Source organism: Mus pahari, chromosome 15 (assembly GCF_900095145.1).
Source record: "Mus pahari chromosome 15, PAHARI_EIJ_v1.1, whole genome shotgun sequence".
Lineage (NCBI taxonomy): Eukaryota > Metazoa > Chordata > Mammalia > Rodentia > Muridae > Mus > Mus pahari.
In genome coordinates this window covers 52,192,941-52,208,556 of record NC_034604.1, presented here as the reverse complement: position 1 = coordinate 52,208,556, position 15,616 = coordinate 52,192,941, and the positions used below count along the sequence as shown (strand labels likewise).

Genomic DNA, 15,616 nt, shown 5'->3' with positions numbered 1-15,616 from the left:
GAAGAAGAAGAAGAAGAAGAAGAAGAAGAAGAAGAAGAAGAAGAAGAAGAAGAAGAAGAAGAAGAAGAAGAAGAAGAAGAAGAAGAAGAAGAAGAAGATGAGGATGATGGGAAGAGATGAGGGGAAGGGAAGGAGAGAGACATTTTTTCCTGCTCATCTCAACTCTGTTATAAAATAGAATTTCTAGTTCAACCCTGGAACACATGCATGGTAAAATATATGACAGGAAATTTAATTATCATAACACAAACTGAGTCAACACAAAAAAAAGTATCAGGAATATGCTGGGTTTTTTTGTTTGTTTGTTTGTTTGTTTGTTTTTGACTTGACTTGACTTGACACAAGGTAAGGACAACTGGAAAGAATGAATCTCACTTGAGAAAATTACTTCCGCAGACTTCCTAGTAGATAAATCTGTAGGGTCATTTTCTTGATTAATGGTTGATCTGGGAGGGTCCAGCCCACTGTGGGAGGTGCCACATCTGGGAAGGGGTTCCTAGTTGTAGAAGAAAGAAACAAGGTGAGCAAGCCATGGGGAAGCAGCATTCTTCTATGGCTTCCACTTAGTTCTTGCCTCCAGGTTCCTGCCTGGAATTCTTGGCCTGACTTGCCAGAATAAGGGACTGCAGGCTGTAGGATGCCATAAACTCTTTTCTCCCCAAGTTACTTTTGATCTTTCGTAGTGTTTATCACAGCAGTAAAATCCTAGCTCAGACAGGAAGTTCAGTATCTGTTTTCTGGTAGGAAGCTGAAAGGAATAGCATGGGCCACCATTATATTCTAAGAATCTGGGCACCTGGCTTTGTGCTGGGGACATCCCTGTATAGAATGAGGCAAGTAGCACTGTTAACAGGGTGGTGTGGAGACCCAGTAAGCGACGTGCTTCCAGCTGCAGGTGACGATTATCTAGAGGAGAGATAATGGAAAAGTCAGGTGGAATTTCCCTACAAAATAATAACCGTGTAAATCCAATATAATCTGTTTTTAATTTGAGAAATTCACACGGTCATGTAGAACACAGTTTGATTGGACCTGCTTTCTTTCTCTTCTTTACCCTCTAGTTCTGCTCCTAACCCCCACACCTTTTTCTCCAACTTCCTGTGCTCTTTTTTTTTTTTTTTTAAGTTCACTCAGTGCTGCCTGTGTGTGCAAGCAGACTCTTAGTTGTGGTCTAGCTTAATTGTAGTAATATAGGTATAATTAGCACTGTTGTAATACATCACTAATTTGTAATGAGACAGATAATGATAACATAGTTACATGAATATGCAGAAGACAGGCCTTAATCCCTGAGTATGTCCCAAAACAGCTCAAAATTAGTAATCACAAATACAAAAATATGTAATCATATTAAAATTGTGCACCTTTTTTTTTTAAACTACTAAAATGAAACTAAAGTTAAGATAATGAACATTTCACATTACTAAAAATGGTAGCAATCACCTAAGGTTTGGTTTAGGAAGAAATCATAGCTGTACACTCTTGAGCTATTAAAAAGAAATGTAAGCACCTGGACACAAAAGTTTAAGGAAAACCAGGAAATGAAAATGTGTTTTTCGGGATGAAATGACTAAGCAGAAAATAACTTCTTTAGACAGTGGAGAACTAGTAGAATTTCAAGACCTTCATCATTGCCACTTCGTATTTCCACAGAAACTCAAGAATTAATATGTCACATAATAATAGCCACAGAATAAGTAGCAAAGGCCTCTTTTGGGGGGAGTGGAGTGAACCTATAGGTAACTTCTATAGGTAACTTCTAGATACTGCGGTCTTATCACTGGATAGGCAACATTCATCTCTTTAGACCTTTTTCTCTTTTGGTCTCTAGCGTTTTCCATCTGTTAATGTTGGGCTTCTCCAGGTTGACTGTTCCTTGTTAATTTATAACAAGGCAGCTGACATTTGAAGATGGTTATTAGCTCCATCTTTTTTTTTTTTTTTCGTATTCCGTATATACACAATCCTATCACCTGCAAACAGCTGTGGTTTTAAAGATGCTGCTAATCTTTATATGTTGAGTCCATATTTTGTCTTATTGCAGTACACTACTGACGAGAAATGGTGAGAGAAGCCATCTTTGCCTTGCTCCCAGTCTTGAGGCAAGCATAATCCAAATGTTCCAGTGGGAAATAATTCAATTCTGATCATTAAATGCATTAGCCACAAGGGTTTTGGAAATGTTTTGTTTTTGTTTTTGTTTTTGTTTTTGTTTTTGTTTTTTTAATCAAGCTGAGGAACTGTCTATCTCTAGTTAGTAAGTTTTAAATGCTTTTTATTCTGTGTGCTTATTGGTTTGCTATGACCATGAGTTTGCTTCTTTAAAAACAATGGGAACTGTGGGTATATGTAATGTATGCACTAGTGTATAGAGGTGCACTTATCCACGCTTGTGCAGAGGCCAGAGAAGGACTTAGTGTCTCTTTCTCTTCACTTGATACAGTGTATTTCTCACCCTGGAGCTAGGATGGCAGCCAGAAATCCCTAAGTATTCTCCTGTCTTCACAGTTTGGGGACTCTGCCTGGATACATGGGTGCTGGAGATTTGAACTTGCGACCTTACACTTGTACACCACGTGCTTTTACCCACTGAACCATCTCCCTAGCTCCTGAAAATTCTTCTTGAAGTGACATATTAGGATAATTCCGTTTAAAATTAATTTTGAGGGGTAGAGAGATGGCTCATCAGTTAAGAGCACTGACTGCTCTTCTAGAGGTTCTGAGTTCAACTCCAAGCAACCACATGGTGCCTCACAACCATCTGTAATGGGATCTGATGTCCTCTTCTGGTGTGTCTGAGGACAGCCACAGTGTACTCATACATAAAATAAGTCTTCAGAAAGTTATTTTTGATTATATGGGAATCTCACATCATACACCAGATGACACTCATCTCCCTGTCTTCCCATGTGTGCCTTCCTCCCCAATGACTCCTCTCCAAAGTATCCCTTCCCCAAAAGAAAAGAAGAAGAAAGTGAGAAAGGAGAGAAACAAGCCCATGTTGTGTTTTCCAAATACTCACTGGAATATGGTCACATTCCTAGTGTCCAGTCCCTCAAGACATCAACTGAAGAGTCCCAGGAGAGGAGCAGGGCCAGCTCTCCTGATTCCAAGCCATAGTCACTGCTTGCACCTCAGTACTGTGGGTCTCCCAGGAGGAGGTCAAGCCCCCCTCAAGGAAGCCAGCTGTCTCTGTGCTCATAGCACTTCTGGCAACCCCACCATGCTGTGGCTCTTTCATTTAATATAATGATGCATGTCTTTTTCTCCCTAGCTTTGCTAGGTTTATCTGTCTTACTGAGTTTTTCCATAATCAAAAACTTTGGTACTGTTGATTTTCTCTATCAATCATTTTTCCTGTCATCAATTTTGTTTATGTTTGCTCTAATTTTTTTTAATCCTATTTACTTGGAATTTAACTTGCTCGTCTAGTTTCCCAATATGAAAGTTTGATTATCAATGTTAAGCATTTCTTTTCCCTTAATACATACCACAAATTATAACTATCCCTCTAAGTACTGTTTTCATGATGTACATACAGACAAACAAATTTGATTTTCATTTAATTTAATATAGTGTTTTTTTAAGTTTCTTAAGAATTTTTTCACATGAGTGTTATTTGGAAGAATATCTCTCATTGCTTTGGCATTTCGTCCCTATCTTTCTGTTTGTTGTTTTCAACTTTAATTGATAGTCTCGTGGTTCACTTTGATTTCTATTTTCTCAGAATTTGGCAAGGTGTGCTTTATTGCCAAGGGTGACCACCATGCTGGGTACGGTCATGGGAAGAATGTGTATTGTGTGACTGTTAAATAATTAAAATTTCCCAAAATGTGACAACAAATATGAGCATACCTATTCAATAATCCTAGTAAATCATAAACACAGTAAACCTAATTAAATTGACATCAGGATTTATCACAAAGTAATTCAAGTCAAACATAAGAACATCTTGAACTCTTGAAAATATTTGAAAGCAAGAGAATTGACTTTACCCATTGGAGAAAAGCCATTGAGTTAGATAAACTATTCTATAAAATTCAACTAGATCAAGTTGATTGGTGGTGGTGTTCAGTTCAATCTTTTTCGGTTTGTAACTTCTACCCATTGGATCTATCCATTTCTAATAAAAGGCTACTCACGGCTCTAACCATTACCAAGATCTTGCCATTTTATTTAATTTGTTAATAGGAAGCAATGTCCCTGCTTCACATTGACAAGATGGGTGAGTTTGAGTCACTAATTTTAAAGGGATTTCTCTATATATTATGCATTGCTTACTTATTTATCATGTGTGGGATGGTAGTGGTGTGGGCGTTTACATGGCATGATGTTCCCATGGAGGCCAGAGGACAACCTGAAGAAACTGATATCCTCCTTCCACAATTTAAGTCCTGAGGGTCAAACTCAGTGCTTCAGACTTGGCAGAAAGCACTGAACTCTCCCTCTAATACTATTTTCTTTTGAGCATAAATTTACAAAAAAATTTTTTAAAAAGACAATGAAGAGAACATATGTGTTCTTCTCTCAGATTTCCCTCGACACCTATTCCTCAGATACATAGAAAATCTAGGAAATTGACATGTGAAGATTGGGTAAGCACTACCAAGCCCCCAGAGAGTGATGTCCTTGTCACAAGGTGTCTGTGTATCCTTTTGGCCCTAACACAGTGTACTCACAGCAAGGACCTAATATTCTGCAGCTCCCTGATGCTCCTCTGTTTATTCTATATTTCTCTTGAGTACTTCTCACACATACCTCAAGAAACACATATACAATATGATGAAATTAGAAAAACAATAAATAAAGCCACGTTCTTTCCTATTTGCTCATGGCTGAGAGTTCTACTGCTCATTCTCCTCAGAGTCTAGATTCACTCTCTTTTCATTTCCTTGTTGCTAGAGAAATGTCTTTTGGCCGTTATTTTACAGAAGGTTTTCTGGAGAAAAAATATATTTGTTTATCAGTGTGATGGTTTGAATATGCTTGGTTATGGTGACTTGGTCATGGTATCTGTTATAGAAGTAAAAACCTTACTAAGACAGAAATACCCAACCAGAAGGACAACCTGAAAATGTCTTATTTATTTGTAAAATGTTAGGTGACAACTCCTTCCATCTCTCATTTCCCGAAAAAAGCCTGCTACCAGCTGTAACTCAATAGCTTTTCTCCACTGGGTTAAGTCAAATCTCTAATTTCGAGATATGCTTCTGTTTGATTTGTTTAATTATGTTTGCTGTGTTTATGGTTTACTAGAACTCTTGAATTCACATGTTTATATTTATTGCCAATTTTAACCATTATCTCTTCAGGCAGTTTACCATTACTTTCTCTTCTCCTGAGATTCTGGTAACAATTTTGCTTTTTAGTCTCCTGAACCCCTGACACCTTTTTGATCTTCTTTAAACTTTTAGTTTCAGTAATTCCATTCTTCAAACAGCAAGTTTCATTGACTGCTAGTTCCTTTACAGCCTGAGCAACTCAGTAAGATTCTATCGGAAGAAGAAAAATCAAAATAATTGGAAAGAAGCAGAGGGATGGCTCAGTGGCAGACTGCTTGCCTAGCTTCAGTCTGCAGCATTGCCAACAAATAGTACCATTTTACTACATTTTTATTGCCGTGTTTTTAAGTTTAGTATTTTTCATTTCTTTCTTCCTTGTACGTTTCTTTTTAAATCTACTCTCACAAATACCACTGAAGCATTTTTATCATGTCTGCTTTGAAAACACTGTCAGGCAAATCTGGTATCTATGCCAATTTGATACTGGTATGTAGGCATTTTCATTTCTCATTTGTGTTTAGGATTTCCTGAGCTTTGCAAAGGGAGGGATTCTCGGTTGAGTCTTGGACACTCTGGCTTTATGTTATGAGATTTTTTTTTTTTTATGTTTAAACAGTCTATTTTAATCAGCCTTCTTGGCACCACACTGATGGGTAGTTGAGAGGGAACTCACTCATTACTGTTTGGTGGTGGTGGAAATCCAATTTCCATACTCAGCTTCTGTTGACATTCTTCAAGAAGAGAAACACACTATCATTGCCAAACAAGAGCAGAAGTCAAGATTCTCTTTGTAGCTTTTCAATATCCTCCAAGTTGGGGAAGATGGCAGCACTTTACTATTGCTCCCTAGGATGGCACAATGATTGGGTTATCCACATAGTCTCAATCCTCTACTGAAGTGTCTCACACATCATCTAATCAGATAGAGGCATTTCATGACTGATACTGAATGCATGATGATTTTTCTGGATGATGTCAGTGTGAATGGATTGAGGCATACCTAGAAAACTAGCCGAGCATGACTTCTGTTTGTGCCTGCGAATGTTTGTTGAAGAGATTACTAGTGTGGCAATCATTGGACTGATGGAACAAATTCAGTATGGCTGAGCACCATTTCGTTAGCTGGAGAGCCAAGGCACAAGAAGGAAGACATTAGCCTTCTCCCTCTTCCTTCTGAAGCAAGATAGACAATCTTTCCCAGTTTGTCATGCATAATGCTATCAACCCAACACAATCTAGAATCACTCAAAAATGAAGGCTCTGTTCGAGACTGAGTTCACCTATGGGTATGTCTAATGGGAATTTTCTTAATTGGGTTAACTGAAGTAAGAACGGCCACCCTGAATGTTAATGACACCATTTCGTGGGCTGAACCTTGGAGTAAATGAAACAGAGTGCAAGCTGAACACTAGCAGGCATGCGTTCATTCATCGCTCTCTGCTCTTGATTGTTAATGTAGTATGATCAGCTGCTCAAAGTTCCTGCCACCTTCACTTCCCTCTAATGATAGTCTGTGACCAGGAATGGGAATTCGAATGCATCCTTTCTTCCCTAAACTACTGCTTTTGTCTGGGCACCTTATTGCAGCAACATGAGACAAAACTAAGATACAAATGCTGAACCTGTCTGTCTGTCTGTCTGTCTGCCTGCCTGTCTGTTTCTCTCTCTCTCTCTCTCTCTCTCTCTCTCTGTGTGTGTGTGTGTGTGTGTGTGTGTGTGTTTGTGTGTGTGTGTGTAAAACTTTTCATTCTGGCCTGACAATATTAGTCCTTTCAGGATGCAAAGCCTTTGACTTCACACCAAGACTCTACTGTTGACCACCATTGTTCTGTGGCTTCTGGCTTCCTGGGATGAATCAAGCCGTTGAGTTCTCTGGATTTTCAGATTGCAGAAGAGGCTTTTCAGTCTGTGCTTTGCAAGTCATCCCTCTAGTAAATACATATCCACATCTATACTATTGGTTTTGTTTCTCTGGAGAACCTGACTAACACAGGTTGAAAGTCTAGCTTCTCCATTGACTTGGGTCCTTACTGCACAGAAGGATTGGCAGTCATACTACCCACTGGGTCGTCTCGGATACTATTTGGGCGGGGCACCTTGTTACAGCCCAGTGTGTTAGTTTCCTGTCTGACCTCTGATGGGGCATGGGTGGGAATCACAGTTGATTCTGTGATGTTTTGTTTATAGAATAGCTGTTATCTAAAGGTTTGGTCCTGCTAGGTTACCCTTTACTGGAGACGGCAGGTGTTCTTAGAGGCTTTCCTTAGTCGGTGATGTTAGCATTTCCAAGCAGCCAAATTGCCCTGCACCAGCCAGACATACATGCGGGACTCCTTTCCATGTAATTCTGGAGGTACCAAGCTCACTACGTAGTCTGTCTTATGTCTTTCCACTGTTTCGAGTCTTCCTGGACATAATGATTCTTCTTTTTCCTTTAGCTTAAGTATATTTAGCAATGGTTAGAGAGAAAATTACATCTAACCCATGTTTTCAAAACCCAGTTTTTGTTTTATTTTTCCCTAGTGGATTAATTTAAATTTGAAGTATCATATCCTATCAAAACAAAAGACATTTTAGTTGGTGTAATATTAACAACTATATAAATCAAATATGCCAGTAATCAAATATGCCAATAACCCCCATTCAAAATGAAAAAAATCATTCATTCATAATAATTTTCAAATATTCTTCTGACTATAAAAAATATAGTTTTGCACTTCTTGTGCGTGTATAGAATTCCCCAGTGTCTTAGGGTTTTACTGCTGTGAACAGACACCATGACCAGGGCAACTCTTATAAGGATGGCATTTAATTGAGGCTGGCTTACAGTTTCAGAGGTTCAGTCCATTATCGTCAAGGCAAGAGCATGGCAGCCTACAGACAAGCATGGTGCAGACGGAGCTGAGAGTTCTACATCTTCATCTGAAGACTGCTAGTGGAAGACCGACTTCCAGGAAGCTAGGGTGAGGGTCTCAAGCCCACACACAAAGCAACACACCTACTCCAAGGCCACACCTCCTAAAAGTGCCACTTCCTGGGCCAAGCATATACAAATCATCACACTCAGTAATTATTACTGTAATTATTAGGTAATATTATTTTTAGTTGTTGAACCAAAACAGTTCCCCTCTTTCCTCTATTCCTGTTACTTACTTGAAGAAACGTGGTCATCTGGTATACCTCATCTCCTAGATATGGTTATGTTATGTTTTATGACACTCTCTAATAGTCCTGCAATCTAGAAGTAAATGTATATGAATACATTCAGGTTCAATTTTTTATGTTTACTTAAACAAACAAACACACTCGAAAATGGGAAACCCCAAAGATATCACCCTTCCTACTGTACCATAAGGATAGACCCACTCTGAATAGTTAAATCAGTTTTCAGAAGTTTGTAATTATTATTCTGTAAAATGCTCCCCTGTTCCCTTTCCCAGAGTACCAGACTTCTAGAAGGGGATATTCTGGTATTGATACTGAAGATGACTTTGTTATGGGACACTTTGGCTCCCATACCACTATACACTATTTTGTTGTTACAACAACAATCATAATAAAAAAGACCTTTTTGAAGCCATTAGTTTGTGGATCAACATTTCAGCAAAGTTTGCCAAGAAGTGTTGCTTCTTTTCTTGCTTCCTTTCTGACATCCCTATATTTACTGTTTATCTTTCTTAGAGTAAACACTTTCTCTCACCCTTCCCAGTGAAGGTAGAGTAATTGTTTTATCTTTCCTCCCAACATTTTGAAAGTAATGTCCTGTAGGGTTATAGCTTCCAAACTGACTGGCTAATCATTCAGTGCATCCTATGGGGCTCTTGAATATGTTTATACTTCATACATCTAAGTTTCTTCCCCTGTAAATCTGAGTGAATGCAGTGAGTAGTAACCATGCGGAAGCCCAATACTTTGCCATTTCCTCCATCAGAAAAATTAGCCCATCCTTTTACAATTCAGCTTGACTCAGACCTTAGGAACACAGACAGTTACTTGTCGGATAAAACCTGAATTGATTTCTACTCCAGTTCCCAATCAAGTCCTGTCCCTATGACATCACATGACCTAGTCCTCTGCATGTGTGTACACATGCATGCCACAGTGTAAGTGTGGGGTCCAGCTTTAGGCTGCCCGGGGCATGAGTGTCTGGGTGACTTTCCCATCTCTCCCTCTCAGCTCTCCATAGCAATGCTGTGATTACAGATGTGCACCACCACACCAGGCCTTTCAAGTTTCGTGCTTGAGTGCAGGTTCACACATCTATCCACCTTTCTTCCTTTCTCCCTCACATTGTTCCCACTGAATGAAATTTTAGACGTCTTTATGTTTTTTTTTTTTTCATTCTTAAATGAGACTTACTGGTCCAAATATGGTTTTGACTAACTGCTTACTCTGTGCCTGTGTTGTAGGTGTCACCAATTTATTTTGCTTTGCTTTTAGTTCTTTTACATTTTAATTACATAGATATGGAGATGGCTTCAAAACTCTAAGAGTCAGTGTAACTCCCACAAGATTTTCTCCTGCATTCTCTTTGCCTTGCATTTTTGTTAGATTTGACTTATTCTTCTATTAAAGAACAATGCACAGTGCAAACACACAGACAAAAGGCAGTGTGCAATGCGAAATCACCTATCTTACATTTGAAACAATTATGGTAAGGTAGTATATGATATAAATTTACCATTTTAATAATTTTGAGAGTACAGTTCACTGGGATCACTTGTACCCAAACTTTTCAAAATCTAGAACTCTGCAACCAGGGAGCAATGGCTCACCATCCCTCTCCCCGCTAGTTCCTGCTAACTTGCATGCTGCTTTGTGACTCCATAAATGGCTGATTTTGTCAATGCCTTGCTGATTTTCCTCGAACCCTCTTTGTTAGACACCACTCCATAGGAACACGGTGCTCCTAATTAATCCTTCTTATATTTGCGTAGTATTCCATAGAACGAATGAAGAGTATATACAGCCAATTCTTTTTTTGTTTGTTTGTTTTTTGTTTTGTTTTTCGAGACAGGGTTTCTCTGTGGAGCCCTGGCTGTCCTGGAACTCACTCTGTAGACCAGGCTGACCTTGAACTCAGAAATTCGCCTGCCTCTGCCACCCAAGTGCTGGGATTAAAGGCATGCGCCATCACACAGCCAATTCTTTATTGATGAAATGTTTAAGTTTCTAGTCCTTTGCTATCATGACAGTGCTGCAACGAATAGTTTAATGGATCCCTCATTTTGTATTTTTCCAAGTATATATATATATATATATATATATATATATATATATATATATGCAGGTTCCTAAAAGCGGTACTAGAGAATGTGAGGATGCAGATATATGCGATTTTAGAACATTTGGGCTTAATGTAATAAGCAGAAATGAAATATGAAGTCATTTAAATATTAAAGGAGAAATCACAAGTAAGATTAAAATACTGCTTTAACTCATGAAGTCACTTATTTAGTTCTTTAATTATTTGTTCCACTCAAAACTTGGGGGAAAAATATTTCTATTGCTGTCAGATTCCCCTCCCCTAACTGAGGTGACTCCTACTTTTTCTTCTGCTCCAAGGATGCTGTGAGAAGGGCTACTTACTACCTGAGAGTCTTTGTCTGCCAACTACAACTACACTGGGGAAATAAAGGAGGGAGGTGTGCCAATTCTCCAAGAATTTTTGGCTGTCAAATAGCACATCTGGACAATTTGGGCTAGGAAAAACAAGCATGCACACTCATTTCTTTTAAAGTAAAGTTCTCTAGACTGGAATGAGCCGGACACTGTTCTCAAAAACCATTTCCTAAACCGAGCCTGCTCATTCCTAGTCTTCAGAGGTGTGTGTGGTCCCCTGGCCCATTACTTCCACTAAGAGATGACAAGGGATTCATAGAGACCTCCTGAAAGCAAGGCCACAAAAGACCCCAGAATCTGGCCAAGAGACGCCCTAAATTTACAGACCATTCATTGCACCATTTGCCAAGTTTAATCATTAATCAGAAGGGGTCCAAGACAAAAACTAAAGCCACACCCCAGTCCCATTTACCAGCTAGGTTGACAAGTGATCGCCCCCCCTCCCCCAACAAACCATCCTGTTTAAGGACCCAGGCAGAGTTCTGCCAGGGGTCACACCTGAGCACATCTCCTCTAAGAACTCCTTGAGACTGTGGCGCCAGCGCGTGGCCAAGGCTCCTTCCCCATGATATGAATTCCTTCTGGACAAGGCAGTTGCAGTTCAATCTAGAAACATCCAGCCTCTGTTTGTTCCTGCAGATGGAAGGCGTTCCTGGTGGGGATAACAGGGCGATCCGACTTCTAGGATAGAGGTGGCCATCCAGTGGGAAGGTCTGTCTCTGGCCATCTATGAATCCCCAACCTTGCATCAGAGTCCTGGAGCCTGCTGGAGAACTGGGTCCCTTCTACCACGCTGCCGCTGCCTCTGTCCCACTGGGAAGGAAGTTCAGTATGACTCTCAGGGACCCTTGTCTCCAATCCTCAAGACCTGGAGCTCTCAGGAAAAGAGGCAGGGGGCCGCTGCGGGGTCTTTTCCCAAACTGGCCTCTGACTGCCCCCCTCCCCCGCCGTCTGCTCGCTTTGTAAGGCAGTCAAAACAGAGCTAGAGGCCAAGGAGCGGGACGGGAAGCCCGGCCGCCTCGCCCCTCCAGCGGGCCCTGGCCCCCTCCTCTTCGCCAGGCCTGCCCTCCCCTTTCCCACTTCTCTCCTCACCCTCACCTCCCCCATCCCCCTCTCATTTCCTCTGGCACCCAGGCTCGCAAATCCCTCATCCGAAACCCCGTTTCCAACCTAGACTGGGCACTCCAACTCACTTCCCCCTCCCCACTACTCTCCAATCTCAATCTCCGCTGCTCCCTTCGCCCTGCCCCCCTTCCTGCCTCTTCCCCTCCCCCATCGTCTCCCCCCTCCCACGCCTGAGCTCGCCCTCTAACATTGTCCCCGCCTACCCCGCGCCGCCAGCCTCTCGGTCCCGGCTGCGCTCCACGTGTGGACCGCTGCGCCCCGGCCCCCTCTGACAGCCGCCGCCCGCCGTCCCGCCCCGCGCCCCGCCGGGCCTCTAAAACCCCGGCGCCGCGCCCTCCTCCGCGGCATCTACCCCGGCGTCCAGCCTCCTACCCTCCCTCCCGCCAGCCGCTCGCCCCGGCCCCCGCGCACCTCCGCCGGGCTGTGCTGCCACCGCCAGCGCCTAGCTGCCCCAAACGAGCCCCGAGGAGACCCTCCTCTTCTTTTGGGGGTGACTTTTGTTCGCTAGCCTGTTTCCTTTGGTGACTTCTGCAGCTTTCCAGGATCTGTGCCCGGAGCGCACGGGAATCCGCTCACCCTCTGCACACCCCCACCCCCTCCTTTTTTTTTTTTTTTTTTTTTTCCTTTCTTTTTTTTTTTTTTTTTTTTTGTTTTTTTTCTTTATTTGCTACATGTAAGTACACTGTGGAAGGCAGAGCACTTCTCCTCAGCCCTAGTCCCCTCACTCAGATACTTTTTTTTTTTTTTTTTTTTTCCCTTGTGAGGTCCGCTTTCTTTGTAACTTTATGCCGCGGCTGCTCGGGTTACTTTTGTAATTTCCCGCCCCCACCCGCTGGCGGTCCTGGAGTCGCTCGGGGCAGTGGCCCGGGGGATGCAACGTGGACCGCGCGGGACTGCCGTCTGCATCGCCGCCGCGCCTCGCTGCCCCCTGCGCTAGATCCCGCGCCCCGTGCGCTGCCGGTCAGGAGCTGACGCTTCGTCCCTCTACACTAGGACACCGCAAGCCTAGGGAGTCCCGCGAGCTGACGAAGGGTGGTCAGACCCTGACTTTATTTTTAGTGGGCCGTGCGGATTTGGTCTCCGACAGTGCTCTCTCCGCGGGCCTCCTTCCGCGCGCTCTTGGCGCCGGCGATGGGGAGACGGCGGCGGTTGTGTCTCCAGCCCTACTTCGTGTGGCTGGGTTGCGTGGCGCTCTGGGCGCAGGGCACAGATGGCCAGCCCCAGCCTCCGCCACCAAAGACGCTCCGGCCCCAGCCGCCCCCGCAACAGGTCCGACCCGCAGTAGCGGGCTCCGAAGGTGGCTTCGCGGGGCCTGAGTACCGGGACGAGGGCGCGGTAGCGGCGAGCCGGGTCCGCAGGCGAGGACAGCAGGAAATACTCCGAGGGTAGGTGGGCGGCGGGCGGGCTGGCTCATGCGGGGACTTAGGCTTCCCTTTACTCCACGCCCTCCCTGACTGTACTGCTGACGGGTAGAGCCGCTGTCCTCTCCACGAGGACACTTAAAGACCCCTCAGAGCTCCAGGAGTGCCCCTCGTTTTTCTCCCGAACGCCTCAATTCCCCTGCGGAACACCCTCCCTAGGGTGCTTCTGCTGGCTGGCGATGGGGAATCGGGCCTTTGGTTGTGGATGGCAGAGCATGTGCAACGTCTGGGACTCTGGGAAAGTTTCTCAGTGTCAGGCCGAAAGCGGACATGGGTCTGCCCTGCTCTAGCCCCCCCCCCCCCAGCCTGCCTGCTCCCCACCGTCGGGGGCGCAGCTCTAGAGCCTTTTGTTTGAGGATGTGTGCGAGGGTAGAGGCTGGTTCTCCAATCGCCAGCTCCTGCATTCCACCTTCTGAGTAGCCTTCCTTGACACTTGAGAGCCAGGGACAACGTTAATCAAGGAGGAATGGATTTGGGATCAAGGGCAAGGATTTTCGAACGGAGTGCTCCTATTGTTCTCAGTATCCAGATGCTAGAAAAGCAGTAAATTATGTGTTTCTCTTCTTTTCCCGGTTTAAAAGGGCAAGAAAAAGAGAGCAGATGAAAGGGCATGTTTAGATGTTCCGGACTCTCCCCCATTCCAGCTTCTAACCCATCTGCTTCCCAAACCCCCCAAATGTGAAGTAGAGCTTTGATTTGTTCGACGCCCTGAATTGTACTCGCTCTGGCTTTGCTTCCGAAGGCATTTTTGTGTTGCTGCACCCAACTTTACGCGTGTCACCGTGTTTGTCCTCTGCAGGCCCAACGTGTGCGGTTCTAGATTCCACTCCTATTGCTGCCCAGGATGGAAGACGCTCCCTGGAGGAAATCAATGCATTGTCCGTGAGTGTTGGGCAAGGCACACAGTCTAAGGCAGCAGCGCAGTGTACTTGGGCTCCATTTCAGGGCTGACCTTACACTCAGTGTTTGAACACTAGCTTGCCTGTACAAAGGCATTGGTCACACCACCCTGGTAATGAGAGCTCTGTGGTGGGAAGGAACCCGAGTCAGCTGAGACTTCATTAACAAACCTGCAAGGCAGACATAGATGAAGGTTTTATAATGCTCCCTTGGGTGGTTTATCATTTATGTGTATTGACACAAACGGGGGGAGGTGCTATTCCCTAGATAACAGAACATAACCTCTTTAAAATTCCAGGTAAGATCATAGTGTCACTATGGTCATGCTTGGACTCTTAGGTTGGCCACCAGAAAATCAGTTTTATGTCTTTATACCACATTCTCACCTCTGGGTTGTTCTTAGTGGCCGGCCACATGGCAAAGATTTTTAAAGTATTCTCACAGATTTCTGAACTGACCTAAAGTTAAAAGAATTGTTTTGTTTTCAAGAGAAATAATCTAAGTTGCTTGACTCTTTTTGTGTGTGAGGGGACAGTTAAACTTAGAATTCCCACAGACCAAATCTTATAGTGGACAGTATGTTTTCTCAGATGTGACTCGTACACCTCGATAATGTCAGTGTGTCAGAACTTACAGGCTGGAATTATTAGCAGTAATAGTAGTAGTTTTAAAAAAAAAATATTTCAAAGTGTATATATGCGGGTCTCCAAGTTCTAAGCAGACAGACAGCTCGTTAGTTTCTTGGGTTATGATCAAGGACCCAGAGAGGTCTTATTTCAGTCTCCTGAGGTGATGTGTGATAGGTCTTTCCCTGTGTGTTTTTGTAGCCCAGACACATTTGTCCATTCTGGAGGACATCCAGGTCACAGGCAGCACATGCATTTACAGTCCATCTTGACTTTAGACTGACCTTGGTGTTCTGGAGCGGAAAGATAATTATGTCACTGTGAACAGCAAAAAGGCAAGCTGCCCTAGCCAAGGGCATTGTGGGTATGGTGGCATCTCCAGCTCTGTATTTATTGGTTTTGTGGGTTTAACACAGACCCTAAATGTTCTTTTCTGTTCTTTAAAAGGACAGAAGTCTGCAGTTTTATTGTGAAGACTGGTTTTCTCTTTCCCTTCTATCCAAAAATCCCACAACCTCTAGTAATCAAGCAAAAAAAGAAAAAAGAAAGGAAGGAAGGAAGGAAGGAAGGAAGGAAGGAAGGAAGGAAGGAGGAAGGAAGGAAGGAAGGAAGGATGGAGAGAGAGAGAGAGAGAGAGAGA

At 43.3% G+C, this 15,616-nt stretch overlaps 1 protein-coding gene across 1 annotated transcript in view; it reads left to right on the top strand.

The window, feature by feature from the left end:
- The first annotated feature begins 13,019 nt into the window (after positions 1-13,019).
- The window catches only part of Fbn2 (fibrillin 2), a 205,113-nt gene continuing 202,516 nt past the window's right edge, over positions 13,020-15,616 (top strand). The window contains exons 1-2 of the mRNA XM_021214571.1: positions 13,020-13,414; positions 14,250-14,332. Of these exons, the coding sequence (XP_021070230.1) occupies positions 13,161-13,414; positions 14,250-14,332 (337 nt within the window). The 5' untranslated portion in view covers positions 13,020-13,160. The remainder of the gene's footprint in view (positions 13,415-14,249; positions 14,333-15,616) is intronic.